This window comes from Danio rerio, chromosome 22 (genome assembly GCF_049306965.1).
Source record: "Danio rerio strain Tuebingen ecotype United States chromosome 22, GRCz12tu, whole genome shotgun sequence".
Lineage (NCBI taxonomy): Eukaryota > Metazoa > Chordata > Actinopteri > Cypriniformes > Danionidae > Danio > Danio rerio.
In genome coordinates, this window is record NC_133197.1 from 14,372,769 (window position 1) to 14,385,105 (window position 12,337).

The 12,337-nt window shown below is 37.4% G+C and overlaps 1 protein-coding gene across 3 annotated transcripts in view; it reads right to left on the bottom strand.

The window, feature by feature from the left end:
• lrp1ba (low density lipoprotein receptor-related protein 1Ba) overlaps window positions 1–12,337 on the bottom strand; it is a 470,228-nt gene that overhangs the window by 304,810 nt on the left and 153,081 nt on the right. For all 3 annotated transcript variants that reach the window (XR_012397830.1, XM_017353408.4, XM_021469578.3), the window contains exons 11-14: window positions 7,512–7,748; window positions 6,965–7,145; window positions 3,620–3,839; window positions 3,325–3,514 (exon numbers count right to left, since the gene is read on the bottom strand). Coding sequence is in view for 2 of the 3 variants with exons in the window: in XM_017353408.4 (XP_017208897.1) it covers window positions 3,325–3,514; window positions 3,620–3,839; window positions 6,965–7,145; window positions 7,512–7,748 (828 nt within the window). In the remaining variant the exon portion in view is untranslated. The remainder of the gene's footprint in view (window positions 1–3,324; window positions 3,515–3,619; window positions 3,840–6,964; window positions 7,146–7,511; window positions 7,749–12,337) is intronic.

The window sequence follows — 12,337 nt, forward strand, 5'->3', positions numbered from 1 at the left end:
GCTCTTGTTTTTCTATTATGCTTGTAACATGCATTATGTATTCAGAGACTTCTTCAGTAAAAAAAAAAGTGAATTATTTCCAAAAATCCTACACATTGTGTCGGACGTGTTTAGTAAAGTTTGGATCTGTGGGATTTTATAAACAAAGCCCTGTAATTTCCTGTAAATGCTAAATGCCCTGCCAGGTAATTATACATTCAGCACAGCTGAGTTCCACTTGGATGCGTTAGCTTAGTTTGTGTATTCACTATCCAATGTTGAGTGCTTCAGTGGGCAGCGACGTCTCCCACAGAGTTGCAGACTCCCTATGTTGAACATTGGCAGGTGCTTATGGCTGCCAATAGATTTAATAACAGGTGCCGCTATGCTGTACACAACATCTGGACAACATCAGTAGCGAAAACACGAGTTTCAAGCTGCCTGTTATGAGCAGAATATGAATTACATCCATTGGCCACTTTGGAAATCTCTGGAAGGGCTCAGCATCCAACTTGGATGCCTTTATCAAGGCTTAATTGTGGATGTTTAATTGCATTAAAGGGTTAGGTAATTTACTCACCCATTTGTTATCCAAGATATTCATTTTGTCTTTTCTTCAGTCAAAAGCTTTTTTTTTTTTTTTGGTTTGAACTTCCACATTGCAGTTTTAACGCAGCTTCAAAGGGCTATAAAGGGTCTCTGCATTTAATACAGTCATGTAAACAGGTAATTTAGGCTATTTTTTTTATTTATATCCAAGCTAACTTTGTGTTCAAAGCAAAACATATTTAATAAAACTAACACTGAAATTACTAAAAAGACTTAAACAACCTGTTTAAAAAAAAAATGCTGCATTGTTGTTGTTGTTTTTTTCCTTAAAGCTCAGGCAGTTGTTTTGGATTTTAAAGATGCTGGCACTAGCTCTGGTATGCAAGCTTTTTTTGTGGTTAAAACGTTTGCCCAAATCAGCATGTAGAACTGCCATCTGCCTTTTGTGAAAGATCGCTCTGATTGGCTGTTTAGCTACAAAAACAAAAACTAAAGTACCAAAACTAACACACTCGAATCCCAGCGAATACTTGCTTCAGAGACATACAAAATATATCCAAATAAAGCTTAATCTGTTCTTTTAAATGAACCAGCTATACTTGAAAACAAACATTTTTTGTTTTGTTTTGTAAACGCGAGGTACAGTAAATCCTGTCAAATGCACATCACATGACAGCAACTGCTCAAAGACCCCAAACAAAGAGTTGCTGTTAGTTCTGGTGGAGATTCACCATCAAGATCAAGTTGTTAATTACTTCGGGACACCAGCACAATCTGACTATATTCAGAGTAATAAGATGTGTAGAATGGCCATAAAAAAGGTTGATGTCGTGATCTCATTCTCTTCGAGTGAACATGCACATCAACTCTGGTAACCTGATTTAAACGTTTAGAAATGAAACTGATGAGACCGTTATTGGTGATTCGAAAAATGTGATGTAACCCTAAGCTTGACAAAAAGTTTTGGAGAATTTGAGGTTTCCCTTTTCAGACAGAATGCCCAAGCATACTGTAAGAGAAACATTTCAAAGATGGTCGTCGAGTGAAATGACTTGCTTTAAAGAGACTATGATATTTGTATGAGCGAATCCATCTGGGATGAGCGAAAACTTTTATTTTTGTTTACAGTTTGTATGTGTGCAGCACTAGTTCCAGTTTCCCTTTGTGGAATGAAAATAAAGATATCGCCACATGACTTCTTGTTTCAGTCGGTTACCGCCCAATTGGTGTATTAAAATGCAACTTTTTAGTTCAGACTGGACCAAACATAATCGATTTGAGGTGACAAAACAATTGTTGATTATCACCGTTAATTCTATGACATCAGTAATGGTGTGTTTTATATGTGGGTTTTATTCCTCAGCTCTGATCATTTGGAGTCCTTTGAGGTTGCATTGAAAATGGACTGAGCAATATTATAGAAATCCACCATATGGAAAAAAAACTAAACAAAATTTGTTTTCCTAATTATATTTACTTTTTTTTTTTCGGAGAAAGAAAGTAACTAGTTTTAACGACAATGACTTGTATGTATGAATGGCCAAAATGCAAGAAAGAATTTCCGCTTTTAGTTAAGTAAACAGGGTACAGATGCCTAAAAATAAAACAACTAATTTCTTTTGTTGAAAAAACAGCTAGTCGCTGGAGACAAAATGGGACATCTGGATGAAGATACGACTGGCAACTAACAGTAAAGAAAGTAAATAATTAGTATTGAATGACAAGGAGAGGCGAGATAATGATCAGGATACTTTCATTCTGGAAGTGATCTGATACTTTACGTCTGACAGCAGCTGGCTTTTTTTGTTGAAGTCAAGAACTATGTTAGCCCAGGTTACAGTTCAGATTTATGTTCACATTTGTACAGTACTTGAGATTGCTGGGTCACTTCTGGCTTGCCATTGACTGGTTGTCATTAAGAATGACATTTAGTATCTCTACCAGAGGCAACATATGAGTATCTCTACGGGAGCCGTCACAGCGATTAACCTTGAGCAAAAGTCGAAGACAAAACGAACATTCATCATCCCCCTCAGTCACCTTACTAGCTCCACTGACACTCACGACTAAGAGGTTCGTTGATCAATGCCATTTTACACCAACAAGAACAAAATACGACATATTTCGGTGAAACCGAATGTGTACAATAAAGCTGCCACCAGCAGGCACAATTTTCCCTTTGAAAATGGCCTCATATTATTTCATATATCACAGCAGAGTGATAGGGAATCATGCCACGTATAGACGCAAAAAAAAAAACCTGCCAATTTCTTTAGGACAACTGTTAGTCACCAGAGACTAAAGAAGACATCGGGATTCAGGCCCTCGGAATGACAAATCATACACATTTCCTGCAAATGCCTTCAAATTAGCCTTTGAAATATCAGAGAAGTTCTTTGATCCAGGCCCCAAAAATTGCTTGGATCATGAAGTCTTAAGGTTAAAATTACCATTAAGTATCCTACTCTGGGAATATCCATTGCAAAGCATTTATTCAAATTCTGCGACTTGGTGTGGCATTAGCTTCTAGTATGTTCAGCTCTTTAAAAGGTGAATGCATGCGGTGTGATAAATTGCATTTCCATATATTGTACAGTGTACCAAGCTTGCACTAGCTCATTGTTTGGCCTCTAGGCGAAGCTAGGGGGAAGTGATGGGAAGTGATATATATTAAGAAACAGACCACCTCTTCCCAACTCTGAAGAAACAGTACAAGTCAAAGTCATTTAAATCATTACAGTCTTTTGCAAGACTTCATTACAGCTTCAAATCTACAGCATACATATTCATATTTACCTTTCTGGCTCTGAGGGTCATACACCTGAATCCCAAAGAGAGGTGGTCTTTCTGCCCGCAGTAGTGAAACATCATCAGATAACAAATCCAGACGGAATATCGAGGCGTTCATGTAATCAGTCCAGAATATGTAGTTCTGGTAGTGCGCAATCCCAAACGGATGGTTCAACTCTTTCCCGCTGTAGACCACCTGTGAAAAAGCAGACTTTTTTTAGTCACAGGGAAGCATTGAGATGAATACATGGAGGAATGGAGATGTTTGAGAAGTGAAGAACCGACTCACTCATTTACTAACCGTTCTGTGGCTGCCGTTGAGGTAGATTTTCTCGATGTGGTCATAGTAGGCATCGCACCAGTACATGACGCTGGAGGAGTGGTCAAGGGTGAGACCATTGGGCCACAGCATGTTGGACGTGACGAAGATCTGACGGTGAGATCCATCCATCCAAGCCTTCTCTATACGTCCTCTGCTGTCAATCAACTCATCCTCCTCCCAGTCAGTCCAATACATCCACCTAAAGAGCCAGTGGAGATTTTTAGACTACCATAGCTGCTCAAAAATGTGGATCAACATTGGTCTGGTGCTGTTCAAACTCACAGCTGCATATGGAGATCCACTGTCCTGCAGAGTTCAACTAGAGTTCTAATCAAATACACCAGTTTTTTTTTGTAGGTGTGTTTGATTAGGGATGGAGCTAAATTCTGCAGGAAAGTGAATATTGAGTGCCAGAGTCGCCCACTTTTGTTCTAACTGGTTAGGAAAACCCTTTCCAAATGTACCCCTAAGCAAAGCTTGCCAACTCCTTTGGTGTTTCTGGTAAACACAGTTCATCATGGCTCTCAAGGTAGTTTAGAAACCCAGTGGTAACTCCAATTAAGATCCATGGTGGGAACAATTTAAGACATTTTGGAATTGAATGCAACAAACAAGAACCAAAGTCAATTCAAGTTATGTCAGTTCCAAAAGCAGTCTTGGAGGGGTAAATAGAGCTGTTCAGAGTTAGGTAACTTAAAAACAAAACATTCTCAATAGAACACCAAAGAAACAGACACCAAAAGCAGCACACTACACAAGAACATACAGTATACTGTATAATAGTTGGTTGGACTTGCTCCACATTTGCTGTTCCACTTTGGCTGGTTCCATTTAAAATACATAACAGTATAAATAAACAATTTCATAACATTGTTTAATAGCAGATTGCAGGAGCCCCACTACAGGGAGGAAAGTTAGGACGATTTTAAGAGCCCACGCATCTTGGGGTCCCCCAGAGATATTATTAGGGACCCACAGCCCCGGCTCTTCACTTTCGTTCGCGATACCCTTTCCGCACTTCACTTCTATCCGTGAAAAGTTGTCAGAGTGCCCATGGTGGCCAGCGTGAATGGTAGGTTCTGTTTAGAGCATAAGCTGTTATGACAATTTTATTAATTCATTCTTTCATTCATTTTCTTTTCGGCTCAGTCCCTTTATTAATCTGGGGTCGCCACAGCGGAATGAACCGCCAACTTATACAACATATATTCTGCGCAGCGGATGCCCAACGGACAATTTAGCCTACCCAATTCACTTGTACTGCATATCTTTGGACTTTAGGAAAAACCGGAGCACATGGAGGAAATTCACACGATCATGGGAGGAACATGGCAAACTCCACACCGAAATGCCAACTGGTCCAGCCGAGACTAAAACCAGTGACCTTCTTGATGTGAGGCGATAGTGCTACCCACCGCACCACCTGTTATGGCAACTTATAAACCATAAAATTTACTTTGGAATTTGGAAACAAAAGTTAAGGTTCCCCCTTACATATCTTTTAGTTGGATTATATTATAAGCTCAAATAGAAGATGTGTTTTCGAACATAGAATTTGGTAATTAAGTGGCCCATACCATGTACCCTGTTCTGAAACAGCTTCCATATTAGGCTACATTTTGTCAAAGACAGGTCACAATAAAATGATTCTTCAAAGGAATTGAGGCCAATGTCCTCACTTAACCATGCTCTTACAATTGGATGTTATTAATAATTCCTCAAACTTCAGGAGTCAAAACTTTGTTCTGCAACTCTCTCAAAGGTCTTATGTTTCCTAGTTTAAACTTCTCACATTTCACTACATAAACTTAACACTGTGACACAGCCTTGCGCGTTTGAACACAGCCTAACATAACATGACAGAGGGAATTGACTCTCCCTGCTCATATTCAGTGACCTGTTGAATAATTCATAAGGCAGGACTATGAGTGACAGCACCTGCTGTGAACAGGCAAATCGGGCGAGTGATGGAGATGGAGAGCAAATGCGATCAGGACCTAGAGTCATAACAGCTAATCCTCCATCTTATCATGTTAGCACAGACAGGAAATGACATGCGTACATGGGATACGGAAGGACAGACGCGGTAAAGGACAGTTTCTAGAGAGCGGAATGGGATTTAAAAGAGGAGAGATTAAGCCGGGATAGGTACTGAATATTCAGCATACCGGCTGCGGAAGCTTAAGCGGTGATCCGGAGTTCAAAAACCAACTTGGACCGTTTGAAATTTTAAACCAATTTCCAGTAACACAATCACAGATTAATTGCAGATTAAAACTGATTACTGGTAATTACTCCAAAGACTCCATGTCTTATTTGCAACTAAGTGACTCAAAATTCCAACATACCAAAGCTATTAAAAAACAGACAACCAAAAGCCAGAAACCCATTACAAGGATAAACATGTCAAGTGTTCACACATGGAAAAAGTCACTAAAATATAAGCAGTAACTGGAACCTGCCTTTAAACTTTTAAACCTCTTATGTCAGGCTTCACCGTTCTGCCAAGGCAGCGATTTGAAGTCATGGAGTCTCCATATTCCCTTTAAGCCTTTCCATCTGAGCAATGTCATCGAATGAGGATGTTCGCATTAGCTTCCTTTGACACAACGGCAGATTTTTTTTACATACCATGGTAATACTTAGCACACCATAGTAATATGAGCACCATGGTAACATTAAGGAATTATTCAAAGTATCTATAAACTTTGTATCCTTGACATGTATTATCATAAATCAGTAAAGCAAAGTATACGTACCATAGAAATACCATAGCGTAATCAATATCACAGTTTGAAAGTAAACACTGCATTTATAACCAGTGGTGTATTCCAGAAGGCAAGTTTTACTTACTGTATACTATACCTTGATTTACCCTAGACCTGCTTAATCGATGTTCTGTAGGTACTCCTGGGAGTTACCTCAGTTAACTGAAATATGTTAGCTAAACCTCCAGAGCAGGTTATGTTTAGAGTATTGACAACTTATATAAGTAAGTTGCTATGACTTGCTTATGTTTTTTGTTTTTTTAGCTTACATATACTTAAATGTATCCGGGTGTGTCATGCAACCTGCTTTTTGGAATACCCTCAATACCATAACATGTATAAAAGTTAAAATATAATCATTTTTTGCTAATGAAAACAGGGAAAACACACAAGTTGTTGAGATTTCCTGATGAAATCTCTAAGCGCAAAGGGCAAACATCCCTGCCCCCCGTATACTGTAAATGGCTGGATTTCGTCCAAGGCTTTAGCAGCCTAAAATCCCTGCAGAAGAAGCTTTTAAATGCTGCTGTAAGCAGGAATGGTATCATGGGCTTACCCATTTAGAGGATCCACAACAATGGCCCTGGGATGAGACATATTGCCTTCTAAAAGCGTTCTCCTGGTGTGCGAGGGCCTGTCCAGCCCAGCCACGTTGATGGTTTTTCTATAACCGTCATTTGTCCAGTACAAGTTATTACCAATCCAGTCCACTGAAATACCCTCGACATTATCCAGCTCTGGAGAAAGAGAGAGCAAAATGAAATTGAGAAAATGTTGTTCTTTTTGCTTGATAACATCATAGACGGCTCAATTAATCACTGTCCTCCTCTAATTCTTCCCACTGAAATTATGCGGTATCGACCGGCGAGCTTCCCTGACGACTGAATTGCACAAAATGTATGAGAAACAACTTCCTATTTGGAAAACAACGGTTACAGAAGCGCTCAAGCACAGGTGGTCTGATTCTACAACACCACGCCACATGGTTGTGCAGATGATTCATTACATAGTGAAAATTAGCTTTTTCCGCAGTAAAACTGCATACTTACACAAAAAGCCAACATTACTCTCTTAAAATAAAGCGCAGTTCATAACAAACACACCCTCCTTAAGGATTGTTTCCCGCGCAGTTCCGTCAATCTTCTGCCGTCCGATTAGGAAGCTTGTGGTGTCTGCAAAATAGACGTAGCCACTCTCCGCATGAAAATCCAGCGCTCTTGGACTCACGAGTCCTTCGATTTGAATCAAATGTTCATCGCCCGACTTGATATTCATATCCAGACCTCGAATAACCCCAGGTCGTCCTTTTCCGTAAAACAGGAACAGCTCGTTCTTTGGTTCTGCAAAGAAACGATTAAGCAAGTAAACAAACGCCATTGAGGAACGCAATAAGCCATCCACCACAGCACTGTCAAAGCTTAATTAATTGACATAATTAGCCTCCATTTTTCCATTCGGTCCTGCAAATTAAAGCCTTTGACAAAAAAAATTGTATCCAAAGCGAGAGGCTCAAGCTAATTACATTAGCTTAATTAAAACCAGAATTAGTTCCACTGATTTGATTCTATCGAAATCAATCATCTTTTGGTGTATAACAGTTACATTGTGTTTGTAATTGTATCTGAGTGTGTGTGATAGTAACCAGGGATAAACGGGGGCCAAAATGGAGGCGGTAAAAAGAGGCACACGTATTTATGAAGCACAATGTTTTCGAAATCCATTACTTACAGGCCGTAAGGGTGCCAATATGTTGATTGCAATTATTATTAGGTCTGACAGAGAAATCCAGAGAGACAAAGAGAGGAAGCGGAATATACAATGAAGGAAGCAATTATGCAGTTTTTAACTTCATAACAGGACATCCTTTTCTAAGCCCAAATTATTCTTTTTTGTGTGTGAACAATGAACATAAATTAGAGTCATTAGTGACGCTCAAATCAAATGCAAATGAATCTGCTGCTTTACAATCAAATGTGTCTTAAAAACTCACAATCAGTGATGTTCAATGATGTTACATCAAGGTAAGGCAAAAACGTCCTTTCTAAACTATGCAGTACTTTAAATAACGCTGTCGTAATGCCTGTTCTTGCACAATCTAGTGATTTAAATAGTTTACAAATGAATGGTACTTCATTCATAACGAATGAATGACGAGTCTGGAATTAGTTCAAAAACAGCTTCACATTATAACACTTGAGATAAAAACAAAGCACTCAACTGGATGGAGCCACATTCAAAGGCAATGTAAAATAGCCAACGAATGCTTCTTACTGAAGCACATGAGCTGGATTATATATCACAGCTATACATCAAGCTCAATGACACATTGCAATTATGAATATTATTAATGGAGAAAATATGGAAAGTCATCCGAGGACAAACCAACACACTTATAACAACTTGTGATATTTCATGCAAGGTTGTGAATTCATCAGCACCGGCTTACATAAACAAACACTTAAATCCCAAAACAATGTTTAATCTGTATATTTATATAATTCACCGTCATAGTTGGGATAGGGTTAAGGTGATAGCTTGGCCAAAAATGAAAATTCTCTCATTATTTACTTGTTGTCATTATTTTATTGGTTTGAAGAATGCTGGAAAGCAGCAGCCTTTAATATCCATACAGTAGTAGGGTTGGGCATTGTCGAAACGTTGTGTTGGATGATGGCGTCGCCTATGAATTAATTATTTATGAATAAATAATTAATAACAAATTAAATATTTCGTCACCTTAAAATTGAAAGGTTCTATCTGAGATGTTTGTCAAAATTGAGTTATTCACATATTCTTATTAAATGACATCGTATTCACGTTATGTGATGTTTTTATATAAGTGTTTTTAAAAAACAAAAACTGTCTCTCTACAAAGATGAACCCTAGCTTGGATCTATAAGGTTACTTCTGTGAGCCAATCAGCATTTTTAATGCACGCATGAGGACCAATCAGGAACAGCTTTCCTTGTCATTTTCTCGGACTGCTCCATTGACAGCGGGAAAGACCCAAAAGACAAAAATCACACAAAATCGAGTCGACTAAATAATGGCGCAACCACACAAAATTGAGATGTGTGTAAATGTGATGATTTAGAAGCATGTTTTTGACATTGACATGAAATGTTACATTTTACATTATTGAAAAAGAAACAAATATTTAAAAAATTCAATTTTAAATGTGAAATATCTTTATTTGTGTGTATATAATATGAAACATTTTTCAGTGTTTATTAAACTCATTTGCTTATTGTCTGTTTTCTTTCAAAGTCTTTATGTTTAATATTAAGCCTTGAAGGTCAAATAATTAATTTATTACATAGGGCATACAATCCAATCTATATAATTTAATGATCCATACAAAGCATAAAATTTTAGAAATATTAACATATTAATTAGATAAAACTAACATCTGCACTGGACAATATTTAGTCTTGTATGCCTAATTTAAACACAACAAAAATATTCATCCTAAAACATTAAATAAATGTTATAGAAAGCAAAATGGGTACTTTCTCACACATCAACATATTGTTACAACACCAAATTATATATTTTTTGATTGTATTTCTTAAAAAGTAATGCTTCAATGAATGATGTGCCAGACAGAACCTTATAATTCCAAGTGGAAAATGACTTTTTCAGAATGAGAAGGTTCTATCTGCATTTACCGTGTTTTTTTTTTTTACTCCAATTTGCAAATGTACGAGAACTTTGATAAATTACATTTAGTGTACATTTAGGGTCTCTCTCATGTTGATGTATGAAAGAGAACTGTTACACATATTTTTTGCTATTTGGAATACATAAACTTTGAAGCTCAATAAGAACCTAAAAATTCTTTTTTAGGTTCTTATTGAGCTTCAAAGTAAAACTTTGTTTTACTCATAACCAAATCATAAATAAATAAAAGATAAGTTACGCACAAATTACCACCTATCAAACAAACGTTTTCCACGGGACTCTGGCATGAATAGGCAGAGTGATTTGTGTTGTTATAATGGCGTCGACAAACTTGGTTGGTAAAAAAGGTGCACAACCAACAGGAACCAACCAACAGTATCTAAGGTTTTCGCTAAAACTACTAAGTACAAGCGTGAGAGGGAAAGATTAAAGCAGTGTACTGATGCTGTGACACAACACCTGATAGATTCAAAAGACTGAAGAGTCATCAGATAGAGACAAGAATAAATAAATATCACGTTTAACAACGGTACATACTTGACAAACTGTCTGATGTGCACTGCTCTCTGGTGTTTTGGGTTCAAAAAACCCACTGTCTGCTGGTGCACAGACATGCACATACGCTGCAGTGCATGCTAGAGAGTGTGTGTTAGCGTGTGTGGTCACATGATGTGCATTTTTAACGGTATAGTGTTGAAGGAGGGCTATTCAGAAATGCTAGGTAAAATGCCAGTGTGGATGTGTTTTTTTTTGTTATAAAATGCCATTTTAAAGACATATTAGTGTAAACAGAGTTTATGCGTGTATTTTTCACGAGTGGGTTGCTGCTGCGACATGGGCGGGGCGAAGGATCGCAATGCTGGCTTAGCATCTTGATGTCTATCGGTGATGGACAATGGCATCGTCTATTGACCCAACTCTATACTGCAGTATTTCTTTTGTTCCAGCTATAGATGTTGGTTTCAGCACTATTTCTTATTCAACAGAAGAAAGAAGCTCAAACATGCTTGGTTAAAGCAGAGTAAATGACTTTGGGTAACTATTCCTATAAGGTTTTGGTTTTCATTACAATTTTGACAACTGGGTTTAGGTCAAAAGGTTTGATTAGGTTGTTTAGCTGGACTTTCAGGGTTAAGTGATTAGGGTTAGGTTAAGATAAACCTTTTTTCTTACTATTTTGCTATCATTGTTTTTGGACTTCATTATTAGGGTCAGGTAGCATGTTTTTAAGTTGGACATGGCTGCGTTGTTAATGTTCTTACGATTTTGGCATCATTGTATGGTTTAGACTAAACTTTCTTACTATTTCACCCTTACTACATTTTCACCTGTTCAGACTTCATTATTGTGGTTACATGAATGTGCATGTTCTAAGTTTTCAATATAATTTTTGGGGTTTTGGACATGGGGAGTTAGGTTGTATTTTTTTATCTTTCAACTTAATTATATTTGGCTTCTAGGTAAGCAGTTTCTGACAGACCTTTTTATTTAACCCTTTAACAGGCATCATAATCACCTGGTTGACCTTTTATCCATAGGTAATCATTATCATATGTTATTATTATATTTATCAGAGTTGTGTCAGTATTATGCAATCCAAGATGTGGGCCTTTTTTATTATTCTTTTCAAGTAGTGCACGTTAAAGGGTAAAGCAAATCAAAAGTTCTAATTTTGCTTAAGAAATTAGTCTGTCTCAACCCAACTTCCACTCTTAATGGAGTGGTGATGATGAGATTTATGTCTCTGTATTTGTTTAAGATGACCAAAATGGTAGCAATTGTAGAATGGGGATGGTTGTGGGGCACAAACCACCGTCTCATTTGATAGAATGTCGAAACTGTAATAATGTAGAGAGAACAGCTGTGTCAACTGCCAAGAAGCAACTTCATTAACATATAAATGCAGCAAACTTAAACGGTATAAAATGTTTAAATGGAGAATGAACGGGGTTCATTCCGACTCCACTGAAACCAGACCACTGCCATGTACTTTGAGACTGCTTTGCTGAATAAACATCTTCATTGAGATCTTCTACGTAGTCATTGTTTTTCTTACACACTCTTGAGTGAAAATTTTCAATAGCAAATTTACAATCAGACTTTTTTTGTGAGTGTATAACCTAAACATAACACTTAAATTTTATAAATCTACAAGTAAAAAATTCAGAGTGCTACATGATTTTGTGATTTTTGTTTTGTTAACTGTTGATGTAGGCTGCCATCTGAAGTTTAAGAAAAAAAAAAAAAA